The 22,840-nt window shown below is 44.0% G+C and overlaps 1 protein-coding gene across 1 annotated transcript in view; it reads right to left on the reverse strand.

Annotated features, from left to right (window-relative positions):
- The window catches only part of LOC118394181 (spondin-1-like), a 123,836-nt gene that overhangs the window by 82,517 nt on the left and 18,479 nt on the right, over positions 1 to 22,840 (reverse strand). Inside the window, 3 exon segments of the mRNA XM_052462460.1 lie at positions 13,619 to 13,767; positions 19,940 to 20,062; positions 20,874 to 20,947. Of these exon segments, the coding sequence (XP_052318420.1) occupies positions 13,619 to 13,767; positions 19,940 to 20,062; positions 20,874 to 20,947 (346 nt within the window).

Raw genomic sequence — 22,840 nt, forward strand, 5'->3', positions numbered from 1 at the left:
GCAATCACCATTGCTATAGAATTTTGAGAGTTATCATTATTGCTTGACACGTTTTCACTCTGCAGGAACATGCTACCTAGAGAAACATAAGCTTGGATGACAGGAGGACTGAAGGCAGACACAGTATATATTTTAACTCCACATGGGGCAGCAGGTATCATCTGGCCGATTCAAGCTCATGCTGACTGGTTGGCGATGTTATTAATCCACTGAGACAGTACAGAAAACTAGCGCGATAGTTCAAAACTCACACTGTAACTGAAGTGAAGGTGCAGCCCTGCTGCTTATCTAAACATATTAAGGCTAAATACATGGAAGCTTTTAGAGAAGGAAGAGAATGTTTTGGAGGATGCACGGCTCCGAGTCCGTACGGGAGTTGCCGCAATGAGACAAGACTGTAACTACCAATTGGATACCACGAAATTGGGGAGAAAAAGGGGTAAAAAAAATATATATATTTTAGATTTTAGATTCTTCAAAGTAGGCACCCTTTGCCTTGATGACAGATTTGAACACTCTTGGCATTCTCTCAACCAGCTTCCCGAGGTAGTCACCCGGAATGCATTTCAATTAACAGATGTGCCTTGTTAAAAGTTCATTTGTGGAATGTCCTTCCTTCTAGCTAGCTATCTAACTTCACACACTATTTAGCTACGTTAATTAAATGTAATCAGCTAGCTAACTTCCTATTAGCTAGCTATCATGATGTAATCATTGTAAATGCATTTGTAGATAACAGTGATGGAAGAGGGTGAAATTGCATCTCCAGCTGTCAGTGAAGAGTGTCGGCTACTAGATAGGGCAGGTAATTTTGTGGCAGGACATTATGAAAGAAGACAGAGAGATAATAGCAACATACTATTCAGTGCTGTCTAATTTGAGTATAATGAAGCCTGTTTCTTTGTGATGTTTTCTGTCCTCAGATATGGAAAGCTGTTTGCAGATGAAGAGAGAGGTCCCAATTATGTCCCAAGAGACTAGGGGTGTATCTTATATGCCATGGGTTATATGTGGAGGTCTACCTATGTCAGTAAATGTTTTAAACAAAAATACAGTTAAACATCACACACAGTGGGGCTCTATCACAACTGGCCGTGATCGAGTCCCATAGGGCGGCGCACATTTGGCCTAGCATCCTCACGGGTTAGGGAAGGTTTTGCCGGGGGGGCTTTACATCGTGCTCTAGCGACTCCTTGTGGTGGGTAGGGTGGCTGCAGGCTGACCTCGGTCATCAGGTGAACGGTGTTTCCTCCTACACATTGGTGCTGGTGGCTTCTGGGTTAAGCAGGTGGGTGTTAAGAAGCGTGGTTTGGCGGGTCATGTATCGGAGGACGCATGACTCGACCTTCGCTTCCCGAGCCCGTTGGGGAGTTGAGACAAGATCGAAATTGTGGGTAAAATACAAAAAATACAAATCAAAAATCACTCACAGTGTATAAACCTTGTACAATTGGAGCAGGTCTGCTGGGTGTGCAGGGTTCTGTTTCAAGCAAGCAAAAACACGCCTGATTCAACTTATCACATTCTAATGAGTTGATAATCAAATGTGTGATTGCTGGGCTGGAATAGAAGTCTGCTCACCCAGTAGATCAGGGATCAGTGGAGCAAGGTTGGCCACCAACTTGAAATGATGCTTTTGTGATAATGGCCTACTTGTTACTACTCAATGATCTATTGTTGTTTAAACTAAGATGTCTACTCTTTACATACAAGTTAGCTTATTTGTACATTTTGAAGTGACGAATTGTTGATTCCTGGAAGTGAAGTGTTTACACTTGTTTTAATTGTTAAAACTATCATTCAAAATGAACTAGTGTCAATGTTGATTGATCACATATTACAATCCTGCAATAAAGGGGGAGGTGTTATGTCTGTAATGTGTCTGTGTTTCTGTGTTGTATTCTCAAATATATATATTGTTGTCTAGTTGTAAGATCTTCAATCAGTTTAATCGGATTGTCACTCTCTCTCAGTATCAGTGTTTTGAATACATTTTCGCCAATGTAGTCATAGGCCTAGAATAAGATGGCGTTACTTGCCTTATGAGCATCTGTCATCTAAAGCAGAGAATAGCTAAACTCACATATTGTTTACATGTTGAGCGATATGTTCTCAATTTAAAATTATGCCAGTAGTGTTACAGTTTGAGGCAAACCTCTATGTATCACTGGCCCTGGATAAGCTAGTGACTTGGCTAACATTTTAGGTCAATAAATCAAATCAAATGTTATTGGTCACATACACATATTAAGCAGATGTTATTGGTCACATACACATATTAAGCAGATGTTATTGGTCACATACACATATTAAGCAGATGTTATTGGTCACATACACATATTAAGCAGATGTTATTGGTCACATACACATATTAAGCAGATGTTATTGGTCACATACACATATTAAGCAGATGTTATTGGTCACATACACATATTAAGCAGATGTTATTGGTCACATACACATATTAAGCAGATGTTATTGTTCACATACACATATTAAGCAGATGTTATTGGTCACATACACATATTAAGCAGATGTTATTGGTCACATACACATATTAAGCAGATGTTATTGGTCACATACACATATTAAGCAGATGTTATTGGTCACATACACATATTAAGCAGATGTTATTGGTCACATACACATATTAAGCAGATGTTATTGCGGGTCTAGTGACGTGTGTGTTTCTAGCTCCAACAGTGCAGTAACATCTAACAATTCACAACAATACACAGAAATATAAAAGTTAAATCATGGAATTAAGAAATATATAAATATTAGGACGAGCAATGTTGGAGTGGCATTGACTAAAATACAGTAGAATAGAATACATTATTTACATATGAGATGAATAAACAGTATCTAAACATTATTAAAGTGTTCCATTACTAAAGGGACCAGTGATTGCATGTCTATGTATACAGGGCAGCAGCCTCTAAGGTGCAGGGTTGAGTAACCAGGTGGTAGCCGGCAATTTATGGCAGTCTGATGGCCTTTAGAAAGAAGCTGTTTTTCAGTCTCTCGGTCCCAGCTTTGATGCACCTGTACTGACCTCGCCTTCTGGATGATAGCGGGGTGAACATGCCGTGGCTCAGGTGGTTGATGTCCTTGATGATCTTTTTGGCCTTCCTGTGACATTGGGTGCTGTAGGTGTCCTGGAGGGCAGTCAATGTGCCCCCGGTGATGCGTTGGGCAGACCACACCACCCTTTGGAGAGCGTTTTTTACATTTTTAAATCTTATATGATTATTTTAAATATTTTACATGTGATTAGGCCACGGAGAGGGCCAGAGATAATTACAGACACCTGTGATAATCTGAAGTACCCAAAAGGGCCACTAGACGTCTTGTGATAAATTACATAAAATCCTTGAAAGTTACCAAATTTCAATAGTTTACAGGTAAACTTTGAACGTTTCCAGTAACATACCCTCCCGTTGCAACTCTACTTCTGAGTCTACACTCACCAAATATACTTCCAAATATAAACCTCTCCCACTCACCTGCTGTCACAATCTGACCTGTTCTCTCCCACTCGCATACTCTCACCTGTATGTCTTCCATTCCAAATATCCTGATCCTCTCCCACACACAGGTGGTAGCTAGTCTCTTTAATTGAGGCTCCAATTTATTTAGTCTCGCAGTTATAATTAAGCAGGCTAATTGATGTACACACTCGCCTGTACCTTTGCTTCACAGAGAGTAAAGCTTTCAGAGTCTATTATGACATTAAAAACCCCTAGAGTCGATTGACGCCTTCCGCATCTGAGCTGAAAAGTGGCAGAGACATCCCAAAAATTGGAATTCTCGCAAAAACGGCTATAGCGTCGAAACTGTCTGAGCTACAAACTAATATGAGTTAAATATAGGACATACACTTCAAAACATTATTCCTTATGATACGTTTTGTAACTGTCTTTTTTGCCATTTATCAATGTGTTATTCAATGTGTTTTAATGGGCTATAATAGTAAAGGACAAATGCATGTTTTAATATACATAAAGGGGTCCTAAAATTCAAAATTCAATTGCTAAATGATCCATGGTATGACCATATTAAAACAATTCCATATGTCAGCTTAGTAGAATCGCATCGGTGAGAGCAGTTCATTTGGCTCCCTAATTAGCATACTGGTAGACTACTTCTGCAGATAAATTATGAAAATATATCATGAAGATGCTGAATCCTCACTGCAGGAACAATAGGTAGTGGAGAAAAAGCCTCATTCTGGTCCAAAATATGATAAATTAAAACTAATGGAAGGTTATAAAATCTAATGTCATGATACTTAGGCTATATGGTAATATTAAGGATATCGATATAGAACCACTGATTTGATTAGTGTTGACAATGGAGTAGTTAACTGCTGCTTTCTGTGTAGCAAACCCCATGTTTAACACCTGCTTCATTCTTCAATCATATCTGTAGGTCTATTCATGGTCGCCTGACTTTGTTGTCACGCCCTGACCTTAGAGAGCCATTTCATTTCTCGATTTGGTTAGGTCAAGGTGTGATGTGGGGTGGGCATTCTATGTTTTGTTTTCTATGTTTCTTTATTTCAATGTTTTGGCTGGTTGTGGTTCTCAATTAGAGACAGCTGTCTATCGTTGTCTCTGATTGGGAATCATACTTAGGAAGTGTAAGGTCCTGGGTGTTGTGAGGGTCAAATCAGGCGCAGGAAAGCAGAGTTCAATAAAGTGCTTCTTTAATGCACACACGGTGAACTACGGTCACCCCACTTACGGGTGCTCAAACAAAATGCCCCAGACACAGGGAACGAAAACAGTCTAGCACTAACTACACGTACATCAAATGCAAACACCAGGGTTACAATAATCAATCCCGCACAAAGAACCAGGCGGGCCAGCTGACTAAAAAAGCCTCAATAATTACAACCAACTCAAAACAGGTTTACTCAATAAACACATAAGGATGGGGAGAAAATTATCAGTGGCAGCTAGTAGGCCGGCGACGACGACCGCCGAGCGCCACCCAAACGGGAAGGTAGGAGTCGTGACAGGAAGCCCTTTTTCCCTCCTTTCAGTGTGAGTAGTTAACTTTGTTAGAGGCATCATTGCCCTGTTAAGCTTCACGGTCGTTTTCTTGTTTTGTTGGCAACATTTATCTTAAATAAAAGGAATATGTACGCTCACCACGTTGCACCTTGGTCCACTTCTTACGATGCCCGTGACATTTGTATAAAAGTGGGGTGCACAATCTGGCTGGGGTCTGGGGTTCTGCCCCTGAAAACTGTAGTATTTTTAAAACCATTTTCCTGCAATTCTATATTGCTTCTCAACAGGGAATCCATGTTTACTTGACAGAACTCAACTTTTTTTCTCATGTTTTTGCCACAATAAACTAAATTGAAATAGTAGATTTAGTTTTTGCTACAATAAATTAAATTGAAAAGGTGGACTAGACTTGTTTTTATGACTCAATTACTAATCTACTGCCTTCCCTCAAAGTCCCACACACTGTGACACAAAAATGCTGCCATCTTCCCTGACAATCCCACCCACAGTGATTGATGCATCAGTTTATTATCTATGCATAGTAACTTTGCCTTTACCTACATGTACAAATGATCTCGATGAACCTGTACCCACGCACATTGTCTCAGTACCGGTGCCCCCTATATATAACCTCGTTATTGTATTCTGTTACTTTTTATCAAATTACACATTGGTTTCCTTACCCTAAGTTTCCACAGCAACAGAGAGAATAAAATACATAATTTGAAGAACAAACATCATTGTGGCAATGCATATCTTGCAGTAAAACTGTAAACATGAAAATCATGAAGTGACTCTGAAGAGAAGCCAAGTTTAATGTTATAAAAGGTTATCTTGCTTAGAATATAGTTCTGATCACATGGGCCTAGACAATATCCAAAACAACTAGCAACTGAATTCATCCTTCAGTAACTTTACATGGATGCACGCACGCACACACACACACACACACACACACACACACACACACACACACACACACACACACACACACACACACACACACACACACACACACACACACACACACACACACACACACACACACACACACACCTAATATATTTCATGGCATGGAGAGTAGAAGCTTCTGAGTATAATCTCTTATTAAATATAGTAGTTTTAAAAAATTAACTTACTCTCCCACTCACATGCTCTCTCAAACTGACCTACTGTCTCAAACTGACCTGCTCTCTCAAACTGACCTGCTGTCTCAAACTGACCTGCTTTCTCCCACTCACTTGCTCTCACCTGTATGTCTTCCAGCTCAAATATCCTGATCCTCTCCCACACACAGGTGGTAGCTAGTCTCTTTAATTGAGACTCCAATTCAGTTATAATTATGCAGGCTGATTGATACTCTAGCATGATGAACAGCTGAAGAGAATAAGGCCACATTAGTAGGATCTGTGACTTATTAATTTTCCCAGGCCAATCATACTCCTAGAAAACTTTACCAGAACAGTACCAGAACATCTCCTCTATCTCCTCCAACTCGTGTTGTGCCATCCCTCATTGGTCCAGCCTGTGGCATCTGTAGCTGTCTGCTCTGTGGTTTCACATAGATCTGCATTCTGTGGGCATCTGTAAGCTACTGTGCAGTAACAAAACGCACCCATACTGTTCGAGGAAATGGCAGATTTCACAATACGATCGGGAGAAATCATAGTCCCTTCACCACGTTTCCACCACTCACCTGTGGTGGGAGAGTATTTTTATCAGACTGTCATTAGTGCCTTTGTAATGGCTGACCGCATACACAAATCACCTCAGTGTATGTGTGTGTGGAGAGGGCAGCAATGCCTTCAGTTACACTACATCATACCAAGTTTCCTGTAAATCAGATTTGCATTTGGCTAATGAAACGTAAAGTCACATATGGCGTGGGAACTAAAGAGGAAGGAAATGTTCTCATTCGGTACATTGAGAACACAAGCAGGAACAGATCATGTGGACAGATGCAGACAGGCAAGCACGCACACAAACACACACACACGCACACGCACACGCACACGCACACGCACACACACACACACACACACACACGCACACGCACACGCACACACACACACACACACACACACGCACACGCACACGCACACACACACACACACGCACGCACACGCACACACACACACAAACACACACACGCACACGCACACGCACGCACGGACACACACACGCACACGCACACACAAACACACACACGCACACACACACGCACACGCACGCACGGACACACACACACACACACACACGCACACGCACACACAAACACACACATGCACACGCACGCACGGACACACACACACACACGCACACGCACACACACACGTACACACACGCACGGACACACACACACACACACACACACGCACACGCACGCACACACACGCACACGCACACACATGCACACACACAGATGTATTCTGGGTCTGTGGTCTGTCAAGACATCTATTCAACAAACCTCCTCACACATTACCCTTTCCCACCTTCATCCGTCCACTAAAATACAATCATTCTTATTAGAGCAACAATGGTGACCCTTGGAATTTTTGTAACAGATCATTTAAATGTGATTAAGTGGTCCTATGGTCATGTCTGACTCAAGCCCTGTGTCATGTCTGACTCAAGCAGAGCAGGAGTACTGAGAGAATGTGGGTGAGGGCTCTTACATGCAATCATATTTTCATTACCAGCGAGTCACATGGGAGAGATTGTAACGAGTGTGCCAGGCAGAAGCATACGGCTGGCTCGCTTTGAAAACATGCAGGCTATGTGGGATGGACAAACTGAATCCATCATGCATGTATTTTCACCCCTCTTTTCAACACAGACGCTGTAATGAAGTGAAAACACAAAGAACATTCTGTGTATGTAATGCACGATGTATGACTGATACGAGTTTCCTATTGGTTCATACAGAGAGAAGGCCAATCGATACGTGGTTTCCTTTTGTAAGGATACGGAGTTGTTTTGTTGAGTGTCAAGTGTGAAGTGTTTCCAATTGGTTTCATACAGAGAAAGGGCCAATCGATATGGGTTTCATTTTTGTATGAAGACTGGAAAGTTGTTGTTCAGTCTCCAGGATAGAGGCAGCGTGGGTAAAGAACACACGCCGTATATCAAAAGGAACCCAACGGGGAGACACAGCTAGGCAGATGGCACAGTACATCTCGGTCCCGGCAGTAAAAGGAAGACAAACTCGGATAACAAAATAAAGCCATCACGCACCGCAATGTGCTGACGTGAGGGGGATCTGGGTTGCGTGTGTGTGTGTGTGTGTGTGTGTGTGTGTGCATCCATGTGCGTGTGTGTTTGTGAATGGGTTGTGTGTACAGTATGTGAGCGTACATACTCAACGCCTGCTCGGCAAATGACACTTTATATGAACATTGAGATCAGTGCACCCCTTGGCTCGCGTCGAACCTGCCTATGAATATCAATTTCTGATTTCTATGAATATCAATTTATTTAACTGCCTTCATTGCTAGGTTGCTAGCCCCGACACCACACCTGTCACAAAGCAAAGCGCCTTTTTGTTTGTGTCAGCATTTATACCAAAGAGTGCTTTCTTGCTCCGCTGCTCAAAAACAGAGCGGCTCCTTCACCCTAGAGGCTAACTTTTCCTCAAGGACAAGGAGAGTGTGCTCTCTGAGAAATATTAAAAAGGTGAACACAGTGAATGCAGGCGATAGCAAAGCAGCCCGGGGCAATGGAGCCGTCAACTCCTACTTAACACAGCATATACTGTATGGCGCACCAGCTAATGCCCTGTACACCCTCTGAGATAACGAGAGGTTGTGTGTGACTACAGGCTCATCTCCTCCACAGCGCACACACACACACACACACACACACACACACACACACACACACACACACACACACACACACACACACACACACACACACACACACACACACACACACACACACTCATATGAACTATTAATCAGTAAAATCATTGATATTGCTGCATGTTTTTGTTTTCTTCAGTGTAGTAGGACAATTAAATTACCATAATGAGGCTATATACAAGGAGTACCAGCACTGAGTCAATGTGCAGGAGTACGGGTTAGTTGAGGTAATTGAGGTAATATGTACAGTACATGTATGCACGCAGGGGTAAAAGTGACTAGACAATCAGGATAGATATTAAACAGAGTAGGAGCAGCGTACAGTATGTGAAGAGTGTGAAAGAATGTAGACGTTTGTCTATCCGTGTGTGTGTGTGTGTGTGTGTGTGTGTGTGTGTGTGTGTGTGTGTGTGTGTGTGTGTGTGTGTGTGTGTGTGTGTGTGTGTGTGTGTGTGTGTGTGTGTGTGTGTGTGTTTACGAAAGTAGTGAGTGTGTGTAGTGTTTATATGCATGTGAGTGTGTGAGTGTACACTACCTTTCAAAAGTTTGGGAAATGTCCTTGTTTTTGAAATTGATCAGAAATACAGTGTATACATTGTTAAATTAATTTTGTAAATGACTATTGTAGCTGGAAACGCCTGATTTTTTAAATGGAATATCTACATAGGCGTACAGAGGCCCATTATCAGCAACCATCACTCCTGTGTTCCAATGGCACGTTGTGTTCGCTAATCCAAGTTTATCATTATATAAGGCTAATTGATCATTAGAAATCTCCGGAAGGTGGTGATTGACTCCGCTGTCCTGGCGTCGTGAGGGAGTTTGTTCCTCCATTGGGGGGCCAGAGCAGCGAACAGTTTTGACTGGGCTGAGCGGGAACTGTACTTCCTCAGTGGTAGGGAGGCGAGCAGGCCAGAGGTGGATGAACGCAGTGCCCTTGTTTGGGTGTAGGGCCTGATCAGAGCCTGGAGGTACTGAGGTGCCGTTCCCCTCACAGCTCCGTAGGCAAGCACCATGGTCTTGTAGCGGATGCGAGCTTCAACTGGAAGCCAGTGGAGAGAGCGGAGGAGCGGGGTGACGTGAGAGAACTTGGGAAGGTTGAACACCAGACGGGCTGCGGCGTTCTGGATGAGTTGTAGGGGTTTAATGGCACAGGCAGGGAGCCCAGCCAACAGCGAGTTGCAGTAATCCAGACGGGAGATGACAAGTGCCTGGATTAGGACCTGCGCCGCTTCCTGTGTGAGGCAGGGTCGTACTCTGCGGATGTTGTAGAGCATGAACCTACAGGAACGGGCCACCGCCTTGATGTTAGTTGAGAACGACAGGGTGTTGTCCAGGATCACGCCAAGGTTCTTAGCGCTCTGGGAGGAGGACACAGTGGAGTTGTCAACCGTGATGGCGAGATCATGGAACGGGCAGTCCTTCCCCGGGAGGAAGAGCAGCTCCGTCTTGCCGAGGTTCAGCTTGAGGTGGTGATTTCAGCCTCCTGAGGTTGAATAGGCGCTGCTGCGCCTTCTTCACGACGCTGTCAGTGTGAGTGGACCAATTCAGTTTGTCTGTGATGTGTATGCCGAGGAACTTAAAACTAGCTACCCTCTCCACTACTGTTCCATCGATGTGGATAGGGGGGTGTTCCCTCTGCTGTTTCCTGAAGTCCACAATCATCTCCTTAGTTTTGTTGACGTTGAGTGTGAGGTTATTTTCCTGACACCACACTCCGAGGGCCCTCACCTCCTCCCTGTAGGCCGTCTCGTCGTTGTTGGTAATCAAGCCTACCATTATAGGCTCAAGATGGCCTGAAACAAAGACATTTCTTCTGAAACTCGTCAGTCTATTCTTGTTCTGAAAAATGAAGGCTATTCCATGTGAGAAATTGCCAAGAAACTGAAGATCTCGTACAATACTGTGTACTACTCCCTTCACAGAACAGCACAAACAGGTTCTAACCAGAATAGACAGAGGAGTGGAGGCCCTGGTGCACAGCTGAGCAAGAGGACACGTACATTAGAATGTATAGTTTGAGAAACAGACGCCTCACAAGTTCTCAAACGGTAGCTTCATTTAAATAGTACCCACAAAACACCAGTCTCAACATCAACAGTGGGAAGGTGACTCCGGGATGCTGAGCTGTAGTCAATGAACAGCATTCTCACGTAGGTGTTGTCCAGGTGAGAAAGGGCAGTGTGGAGTGCAATAGAGATTGCTCCATCTGTGGATCTGTTGGGGCGGTATGCTAATTATAGTGGGTCCAGGAAGTCTGGGAAGATTGTGTTGATGTGAGCCATGACCAGCCTTTCCAAGAACTTCTTGTCTACAGATGTGAATGCTATCGGGTGGGGCGATAGTCATTTAGACAGGTTACCTTGGCATTCTTGGGCACAGGAACTATGGTGGTCTGCTTTAAACATAGGTATTACAGACAGGTTAACTTGGCATTTTTGGGCACATGGACTATGGTGGTCTGCTTTAAACATAGATATTACAGACTGAGTCAAGGAGAGGTTGAAAATGTCAGTGAAGACACTTGCCAGCTGGTAAGCGCATGTATTAAAGCGTTGCATTAAGGCCTGCAGTGTGAACAAGGCTTAAGTGGCAGCCATTACCACCATGGGATCTGGAGACAGCCAATCATGTTTACTTTCCCCAGCAATCTCCACTGAAAACCACAGGCTACAGAAATTGTCTCTCTCTCTCCTCTGCCATGTAGAGTACTGTGCAATATTCCATATGTAAGATTTTCACATCTCCCCCAGGAGAAGATAATGGTTTGATCCTGTTGCTTTCTACCTGGTTTAAATTGAGTTATTTTCAGTTGGTGGGGGGATTGGATCGTTTACCATCTCCCACTGGGAGAATATGCTACGGAGAGCTACCTAGAATATCAATGTAAGCCTACTGTAATAGCTGACACAAGTAGGTGAAAAGAACTATCAACCATTTGTATGTCATCAATTCTCTTATCACTCAACAGTACTGTAACTACTCTGCACTGTAGGATTAAAACTGACGCCAACCTTGCTTTGCGGCCGTCTCTCCATAAATCCTCTATTTGCTCTAATCGTTTGGAGAAGGTCCAGGAGGACTAATACAGATACCATAGCATACAGTATTGTGGATAATACAGCCTTGTGGATAGGTGGCAGTGATGACGCACAGAGCCCAGCTCTCACAGTGTGCTCTCATTATGTGCCGTGACTCCAGGTCTTCAATATTACCCTACAATAATACACTCTATGGGCCCATCTGCTACACACTAGCACAGGCTATTTAAAGAATGACACAGAGAGAGAGAGAGAGAGAGAGAGAGAGAGAGAGAGAGAGAGAGAGAGAGAGAGAGAGAGAGAGAGAGAGAGAGAGAGAGAGAGAGAGAGAGAGATTGTACAGAAAGAGGAGACGGAGAGGGAGAAGAGAGTGGGAGAGAGAGATGGAAAACTGACAAGTAACAGAGAGTGTGAAAGACATGTACAGGCATTGAAATACGGTGAGAAACTGAAACAGAGGAAGATTTTTACTAGAGGTAAAACTGCTAAACAATATTTCTTATTTAATATTTATTGAACAAGAGAGGTGCTCTCGTACCTACCAACATGACCAATTAACCTTGCATGAATGTGAACTTCATAGGATTTGAGGTCATACCCAGTTGAAAGGGACACAGGCCATTAAGCAGACCATTAACCAACATTTGCATTATACTTATAGTACAGATGTTTGTGTCTTATTTAGGTCATCGCTTGTGGAAATCATTATGCAAAAAGTATTGAATTCTTCACCACACTTTGGAAAAGATTCCATGTTCCAATTCCATGGCTTTATACTGTAAATACCAAGTAGGCACTATCTACTTTGAATATCCAAAGGACGTAGATTACTCAAGTGTCCACCATGCATTTCACAGCTGTGAAGTATAAAACCACATAAAGGGGCAGGTTGAGAGACTTACTGTATGTAATTAATTCAAGTACTTTGTAGCTCACGGATCGATCAGAATGCCCACTGAGATATGTAAACTCCATTACTTACTGTACTGATACCACAGCCACCTGGATTATCCAGAGAGTATAGCCATTGGCTGGCCCATATAGATATAATTACTAGAATGGGAAAAGCCCCTTAAACCATGGCAAGTTGAACAATGACTTGAATGGGGATGGTGTTTTAAATCATTTTTATGGGCTTGCCCCCCTTGCCATACATAAGAGACTCATAGATCCTCCACTGCAGTAGCAATAGCATTACCAACATGTTTATAATGGATTCTCAAGCTTTCAACTACGTTTGAACAACATTGCATCCCCACTTAGAATACAATGCTAGTCTGGACTCCTTGTGAGGATGCAGTGAAGCATAACCGGAGAGTGATCCGATCATCTTGGTCAGATAAAAAGTGACATATTGTCATACATACCTTAACCCAACACCCAGAACATCAGCAAGGGATACAGATCTCTTGGCGTAATGGATAAGGTGTTGGCTTGTCAATCGTTGGACCTAAATTGTGCTGCAATATCAATAGCAGGTGTACGTACATACGGATCAATAGCAGGTGTACGTACATACGGATCAATAGCAGGTGTACGTACATACGAATCAATAGCAGGTGTACGTACATACGGATCAATAGCAGGTGTACGTACATACGGATCAATAGCAGGTGTACGTACATACGGATCAATAGCAGGTGTACGTATATACGGATCAATAGCAGGTGTACATACATACGGCCATGCCAAGTCCTACCTTCTGCCTGATCTCTTCCTCCATGGAGACCGGTGATCCCAGCTCGGCCACCTTCTTGATGCCCTCACTGGCGTAGCCACCATACTCCCACAGCACGTAGTTCTTAGAGTGGGACGCTCCGATGATGGCCGACCAGTGGTTAGCACGCCCTGGTGAGGTTAAGAAACAAAACAACACCAGAATGATCATAATCTCGTACTATTCAGGAGGCAGGCTGGCCAAACATTTGTGCCAGTGACAGGTTTGCACCTATTCCCATTCTGCAACGCATAATATATATTGGTAAAAGGTATGTGTATAGAAAGTGAACAACTCTAATTAAGATAAGATTAATGTAAGGTTACGGAATGTTCTGTTTATTATACACTTTGAAAATTACAGATAATGATTCATATAGAAGTAATGTACATGTCAGATCGTGACACAGTAATTATAGTACTATATTACAGGGTTTTTTTTACATCAGAGGCTCAGTACCTTACTCTCAGTAAATCTCTGTAGACATTTACGCTCGATTTCAATGAACAAGTATAACTTAACATGCTACTGAAGGTTACCACTGGAATATTTTAAACACTACTAACGAAAGGGAGAGTACGTGCACCTGCATGTTAAACTAAGCTTAATTGCAATGAAAAAAACACAAGGATAAACCATCAGATCAGTTGATCTCTTGTTACCGTGTCAAGAGATTATGATACCAGACAGCTGGTCTAGATTCTCTACTTCTGCCCCCAATGAAATACTGACCAGTAGCATCGGAAAACCGGCTGATGAATGTAAAAAAATACTTATTTGAGTAGAAGAATTGTATGCTAGACCATCAACATTAGTTTTCATTAAAAATACATGTCGGTAAACAGAAGACAGTAGATTTGCAGTGGTAAACGACAAAATATTTTAGTTTGTTTGTATAGAATTATTGTCAAATAGATAAATCGTCCTTAGTCTGATCATAAAGTAGGACTAAGTTGTTCTGATGACAATACCAACCAGGGGGTGAAATAGTCTGATAACCTTGACATCTACGTTAGGGAGTTGTAAATCGATGGCCAATGTGGGTTGCAATTGAGATCAGTTGTACGGGTGACTTTAGTGTTTATTGATGGTTTAACGAGAGATCAGATGGAAATAATCTGGTGGCTTTCGATGGTTGACATTGGCCCATACAGTCTATTGCAATGTTCAGAGAGACACAATGATGAGCTGTTCAAGGCTATAAACAAGTAGGAAAACTTATATCCGGAGGATGCTTTTCTGGTTAACGGTGGTTTTAATTCCGTGTCATTAAGACAAGTCTCCTTCGCCACTAGAGGCGATAAAGTCCTAGACCACTGTTATTCTACCCACAAGCAAGCATACAAGGCCCTGTCTCATCTGCCATTCGGCAAATCAGATCACGACTCCGTACACCTGCTTCATGTTTACAAGCAGAAGCTCAAACACGAAGTACCCGTTGAGAAATGGTAACCAGAATTAGATACTATGCTACAGGACTGCTTTGCTTGCGCTGATTGGAATATGTTTCGAGACTCCGCCGATAAAAATAAACGAGCTAACTACCTCCGTCACCAGCTTCATTAGGAAATGCATTTGCGACTTTGTCCCCACACTGAAGGTTTGATGCTTCCCCAATCAAAAGCCCTGGATTAACACTGAGGTTGGCGCTAAACTAGAGGTCAGGGCTACCGCACACAGGGCTATCGCTCCCGAGTGGCGCAGCGTTCTAAGGCACTGTGTCTCAGTGCTAGACGCATCACTACAGACCCTGGTTCGATTCCAGGCTGTATCACAACCAGCCATGATTGGGAGTCCCATAGGACGGTGCACAATTGGCCCAGCTTTGTCCGGGTTAGGGTTTGGCCGGGGTAGGCCATCATTGTAAATAAGAATGTGTTCTTAACTGACTAGTTAATTAAAGGTTAAATAAATAGAAATACATATCGCAGACAACCCTGAGGCTACAGCTGAGGGCCGGAACAAATATGAGAAATCCCACTATGATCTCCGCAGCGTAATCAAACAAGCAAAAGGACAATATAGGAATATGGTGGAATCATATTATACAGGCTCCGATGCCCGCCGCATGTGGCAGGGGCTACAGTCCATTACGGATTACAAAGGAAGACCAAACCGTGATCTGCGAAACAATGCCTCTCTACCGGACAAACTCCATGCATTTTATGCCGGCTTTGTCAATAACAATATTGTGCCGGGTGTGAGTGACACCACTATTGCTCTCCGAGGCCGATGTGAGTAAGGTCTTTAGGCAGGCATATTCAGGGTAATTTTCAACCTCTCCTTGTCCCAGTCTGTAATCCCCACATGTTTTAAGATGACCATAATCATTCCTGTTCACAAGAACTCTAAGGATTCAAGCCACAATGTCTACCACCCTGTAACACTCACAATTGTAATCATGAGGTGCTTTGAGAGACTGGTTATGGCACACATTAACTCCACCATCCCAGACACCCTAGACCCACTTCAAATTGCATACTGCCCCAACAGACCAATAGACAACGCAATCTCAATTGCAATCCCCACTGCCCTCACCCACCTAGATAAGAGGAATACCTATGTGTGAATGCTGTTCATTGACTACAGCTCAGCATTCAACACCATTGTCCCCTCCAAGTTCGTCACCAAGCTTAGGACCCTGGGACTGAACACCTCCCCATGCAAGTGGCTCCTGGACTTCCTGACGGGCTGACCTGAGGTGGCGAAGGTAGGCAAACATCACATCTGGGGGTTGAGAGCTTCAAGTTCCTTGGTGTCCACATTACTAAGAACTTAAAATGTTCCACACACACCTCAGGAGGTTGAAAATGTTTTGCATGTGCCCTCAAATCCTCCAAAACGTATACAGCTGTACCATTGAGAGCATCTTGACTGACTGCATCACTGCTTGGTATGGCAATAGCACTGCCCTCGAGCGCATGGCGCTACAGTGGGTGGTGCGGACAGCCCAGTACATCATTGGGGCCGAGCTCCCTGCCATACAGGACCTCTATATTAGGAGGTGTGAAAGGAAGGCCTGAAAAATTGTTAAAGACTCCTACCAGTCAAGCCATAAACTGTATTTTCTGCTTCCGCACGGCAAGCAGTGGCAGTGCATCAAGTCTGACACCAACAGGTTCCTGAACAGCATCTATCCCCAAGCCTGCTAAATAGCTAACTAAATAGCTAACTAAATAGCTAACTAAATGGCTACACGGACTTATTTTTGCACTGTCTCTATGCACCCTCACAGCACCCTCCCTACACACTCACACACACTGACACTCCAACACACACACAAACGCTCACTTTATCATTTGCTCACACGCACATAATATGCACATACATTTATACTGACTCTACACACACGCACGCACACACGCACACCCACTCACATACAATCACCATATACACTGCTGCTACTCTGTTTATCATATATCCTGATGCCTGGTCACCTTATCTCTATACATATCTACCTAAATCACTCCAGTATCCCTGCACATTGTAGATATGGTACTGGAACTGACCCTGTATATAGTGTTCTTCTTATTTCTTATTTTTTATTTCTTATGTGTTTTTGTTCTACCTTATGTTATTTTTAGTGTTACATTGTTATTGATTACTACGCTGTTGAGTTTAGAACTTGCAAGAAAGGCCTTTCGCTGTACTTGTTCACGTGACATTAAAAACTTGAAATAGCACACTGAGTTTCCAACTATGAAGTCAAACTTCGGTCTCCTGATGCAATCTATTGTCCTCTCTTCACTTTCCAAGGTCAAAGACCTCAGAGTGGATAATTAACTTCTTTATTGCTACAAAATAAACTCATATCCCACCTCCTCTCCTCCTCATCCCTCTCTCCTCTCTTCGTCAGAGCAACTCACACATATTATCGGAAAGTCTATGTTCAGCAAAGCTAGGCACTCTATCTGACCACTCAAATCCTCCTTTCTCATTTCCTTTTGCAATTTATAACACTCCTCTGGCGTGATGGGGTGTACACACACACACACACACACACACACACACACACACACACACACACACACACACACACACACACACACACACACACACACACACACACACACACACACACACACACACACACAAATAGGGGAAGCGGTCACCACAAACTCAGTAAGGTTAATCCCTCTATATCCGTCAGAACTGTATCCAATCTCAGTCATATACTCTGATGTTCCACAGCCTATTTTCATACTCTCTGCAAAACTCCTTCCATCTCTTTCTCTTTCTCTCAGTCTTGCTGAATTGAGCGACGTGATTGCTGATATTGCTCATATTTCAGCTTTGTGTGAGTCTGGTAGAAATACTATTGAGAACCCATATCCACTGAAGACATGAAATGACACTTGAGCTGTGAATCCCTGGATGTAACATGGTCCTTCTGTAGCTCAGTTGGTAGAGCATGGCGCTTGTAACGCCAGGTTAGTGGGTTCGATTCCCGGGACCACCCATACGTCGAATTTATGCACACATGACTGTAAGTCGCTTTGGATAAAAGCGTCTGCTAAATGGCATATATATATATTATATATATTATATATATATATATATATTATATATATTATATAAACCACGGGGCAATTCTCTGGTACACTTAGCCACCTGAGTACCAGTCATGGCTATCTTGGCTGGGCTCTCTCTACCCGTCTCTCTCCTGAGTCTGTCTGAATGGGTTCAGATAGCCAGCAGGTTTCCTGGTTATCTCCACTCTCCACAGATGGTTGAATAGCTTCTCAGCGGTGTATTTCTTATTATAAACTGGGTTGTTTGAGCCCTGAATGCTGATTGGCTGACATCCATGCTATATCAGACCGTATACCATGGGAATGACAAAACATGTCTTTTTACTGCTCTAATTACATTGGTAACCAGTTTATAATAGCAATAAGGCACCTCAGGGGTTTGTGATATATGGCCAATATACCACGGTTAAGGGCTGTGCCCAGGCACTCCACGTTGTGTTGTGCTTATTAGACATATACCACACCTCCTCGGCCCTTATTGTTTAACTATAATCACACAGAGAGGGAAATAAAGCTGTGCATGTGACGATGGCGGGAGCGAGGAGAATAAAAAACCTGCTAGCCTGTTTTAGAGTAACCTTCAAAATCGGAATGTATGTCATCGGCCCTTCACGTGTGCCTCCCTTCAGCTTGAAGGACGAATGTACGCCTTGTAAAAATAGCAGCCTGACTTGAAATTGTGCTGTATCTTCTTCTCTCTCTCCCTCTCTCTTTCTTCTCTCTCTCTCACTCCTGCTGCTAGCAATGAAGAAGCAGACACTCACAGACCATCATGACTGTGGATAGTGTGTGAAAACTGTTGCTAAAACCTCTTTTAGCAATGGTTCTATCTGTGTTTGATTGACAGTTGTTATATAAAAAACACAGGCACATTAACAAATAATTACCGGATACTAATGATGCTTGGGGAGGAAGTTGTAGATGGTGATCTCCTGTATGTATGACAACCAGGGATGGTTACCGTGGCTATGACTTTGTGGTGGTGAGGAGAACTCAATTATAAAAACCACAAAACCAATAATGGATTTCCAAAGACACAGAGTGGAAACGCATGCATGAACACACACACACAGACACACACACACACACACACACACACACACACACACACACACACACACACACACACACACACACACACACACACACACACACACACACACACACACACACACACACACACACACACACACACACACACAGACACACACACACACACACACACACAATGTAACAGAGACAGACATGCAAAAAAACAGAAAGACACACAGAAAGGCACACACACTCCTGTCTCTCCTAAGCCAATAAATTAGGGTGTTGCTCGATCTGCAGGTTTATCTCACTATGGGACTCCATGCTAATCATTATATTGATCTGGGCTGTGTGTGTGAGAGAGAGAGGAGTGTCTTAGAAGGAGGGGAGAGCCCAGTAATCCCCATTTCAATTCACACCCTGCCTGCCTGCTGGGCAGTCAGGCTCAAGGTTATACAGTGCAGCACCACAGACCGAGGCCCAGGGCCAAACTGGGGGAGGAACGAGACAGGGGCCTGGGGAGAGAGTATCCTGGGGTGGCCATGGAGGTTGTAGTATCCTTGGAAGACTGTGATGCTGGGTACTTGAGCAGTAGGGCAATTTTATTAGTAAAGGGGTTATTTTAACGCAATGGAGGCATCAACTAGGGTAGCCGTGGGGTGATTTCAGGGATTAATCCTTTCAGGAATTAAATGGGGTATGTACCTTGTTAATTTGGAAGTTATTATGGGGTACTTACGAGGGTAGTCTTTGGGGTGCACCTTCTCTGACCAGTTGCCGTGGAAGGTGACTCTGTACTTGGCTGTTCCACAGGCACAGCAATCCAGCAAAGGCTTCTCTGTGGTCTCCCCATACAATGACTCTGAGAAGAGAAAGAGAGTGAGAGTGAAAGAGAAAGGGGGGGTTAAAGGAGGAGAGAGAGTTTGACAGCAGAGAGAGGTATAGGGTTGTTATAGGTAGGGGACAGAGGAGGGGAGAGGAGAGGAGATGGGCTTATTTACTGTGGTTTGAAGCAAAAGAATAAGGGGAAATTAGATATATTAGGCTTTCATATTGAGCTGTCTTTTGAAAATAAATACATGCTACAGAGTTGCTATGAGAATGTCACTGAGTTGAGAAATATGAGAAGTGCAGTTGTCTTAAATGTCCAATTCCTTCCACAACTGTGTGGTTAGCTCAGATGGAGAGGAGAGGATGAATATTGGCTCCTGATTTTGCCTGGTTATTTACATGATGATGTGGTGAAGAGATAGAGGAAGGGAGGGAGGGAGGGAGGAAGGGAGGGAGGGAGGGAGGGGGAAGGGTGAGAAAGGAGAGAGGGGGAGGGGGAGGGGGAGGGAAGAGGAGGAAGGGAGGAGGGATGGGTAGGGAGGGGGAGGGAGGGAGGGAGGGAGGGAGGGAGGGAGGGAGGGAGGGAGGGAGGGAGGGAGGGAGGGAGGGAGGGAGGGAGGGAGGGGAGGGAGGGAGGGAGGGAGGTGTTCTTTTGATCAGTCTCCGTAAATTCTCTATCCAATGTCATGCACAGATTGGGAGATACAGCACAAGTGTAAAGATCCTGACCCAGTAAGGGAAGAGAGAGTAAGACAGGAGATGCTGAGATATAGTAAGGGAGAAGGAGGAGGAGTGGAAGACATGTAGCGCCCTTTACTACGTCTCAGTAATGGAGGACATACCTTTCTCACACATCCTCTTGGTGAGAGAGCCTTCATCCTGGAAGTAGATGATCCTCTTCTGGACAATGCTGGCCCTGCAGAGAAAGAAGGAGGAGGGGAGGAGGTGATAGGAGAAGAGGAAGTTTCAGGTTAAGAGAAAGGAGATAGAAAGGTTGGAAAGAGAAAGCAGATGAAAAGTGAAAAGATGGGGGTAAAGTAGAGATGAGGGTTGAAAGAGAGAGGGAATGAACAGAGGAGAAAAGACAAGAAAGGATGAGAGTAGTACAAGGCAGTAGATCAGGTGGAATTAGGGAGGAAAGAAGCCGGAGATGAGGGAGAAGGGAGAGAAAGAAGAGAACAGAGTTAAATACTCATTTCAGCACAGGGAGTAACCGGGGAGCATTTGGAGTAATGTTGAACTCGGGTTGAGTGTCTGAAAGAATAAATCCTGGGGAGGAAGTGTTCTTGTGCATCCAGACAGGCCTCCCAACAGTTCTGAGATCAGCTACTAGAGCAGGTTCTGTGTCATTTATCAACATTTTTATCCAGACAGGATTCCAGACAGGTCTGAGATCAGCTAATAAAGCAGGACCGGTGTTATTTATCAACATTCTAATGTGTTTCCAGACAGGTCTGATATCAGCTGCTAAAGCAGGTCTGTGTTATTCAGCAACATGTTCATGTGCTTCCAGACAGGTCTGAGATCAGCTACTAGAGCATACAGGAGAGCTGAATCACAGGGACTCTCAGACTGGAGGGATTTGCTAGCAGAAAGGGTTTATTAACATAAAGACGTGTATTTAGCAGGAGAGAGATGAGGTTGGAAATGAGATTGAAAACCTACAGAGAAAGAGGAAAAGGAGAGAAAAAAGTCTGAATGTAAGCTTCCCTTTTGAGAAACGATCAAGAGTGAGCAAGCACACACACTCAGGCAAGAGGAACTACAGCATGTCAGAGATAAGACTGAGTGACAGGCCAAAAGTTAAGTTTCCCAGAGCTAAAGTCCTGCTCCGGGTCCTGGCAGAGAGACTGTTCTGATAGAGCTGTCTGGGGGCAGAGCCACAGTGTGCTGGGTGGACACAGGTCTTAGTGGGGCCTTGACATGCAAATCAGACACAAACAAACCCATTCAAGAGCCAGAAGGGGGCCCGCGTGCGGGCCAGAAACGGTCGCAAGCAAATTACTTTCATGGCCCAACAGCTGTCACAAACAAACTCCATTCAGGTGCCGTACATTACATCAGACTTGGCTACCCACAACAGGCTGCAGGTTTCCATGGTGATAGTGGGCAGAGGGTAGCAGAAGGGTGTAGGTTCCAGGCTCTGGATTGTCTGAGTCCTGGGTCTAGTCCAGGTGGATCATGTCCAGCTGGACTGTTTATGGAGCAGGAGTCCAAGCTGAGCCAAGCCCACTGCTGTCACTGTCCTCTCCCACAGTCACAAAAATAAAAAGAGGGAGAGAGAGAGAGAGAGAGAGAGAGAGAGAGAGAGAGAGAGAGAGAGAGAGAGAGAGAGAGAGAGAGAGAGAGAGAGAGGACGTAGATGTAAAAGAGGAAAGGTAGAAAGACAGAGAGATGTACTATATGCTCATCTCAGGAAGCTATGGTAGTGAGGAGAAAGGGCACAACTAAAGAGAAATACAAGACAAGGACAAATAAGACAAAATCATTAATTTCACCTTATCCTTGAAGGACACACTCCAGATGAGCTGCTTTGAAACAATGCATTATCTCTCAATTCTGATGGGATCCCAACCTATTCCCCAAGCAAACCTCCTACCACTAGAGCATCCCGAGTGGCACAAGGGTCTACGGCACTGCGTCACAGTGCTAGAGGCATCACTACAGACACGGGTTCGATCCCGGGCTGCTTTGAAGCCGGCCACGACCCGGAGATCCATGGGGCGGGGCACATTTTGCCCAGCGTCGTCCGGGTTAGGGGTGCGTTTGGCCGGCCAGGATGTCCTTGTCACTTAGTGCTCTAGCGACT

The sequence above is a fragment of the Oncorhynchus keta genome, chromosome 14, assembly GCF_023373465.1.
Source record: "Oncorhynchus keta strain PuntledgeMale-10-30-2019 chromosome 14, Oket_V2, whole genome shotgun sequence".
NCBI lineage: Eukaryota > Metazoa > Chordata > Actinopteri > Salmoniformes > Salmonidae > Oncorhynchus > Oncorhynchus keta.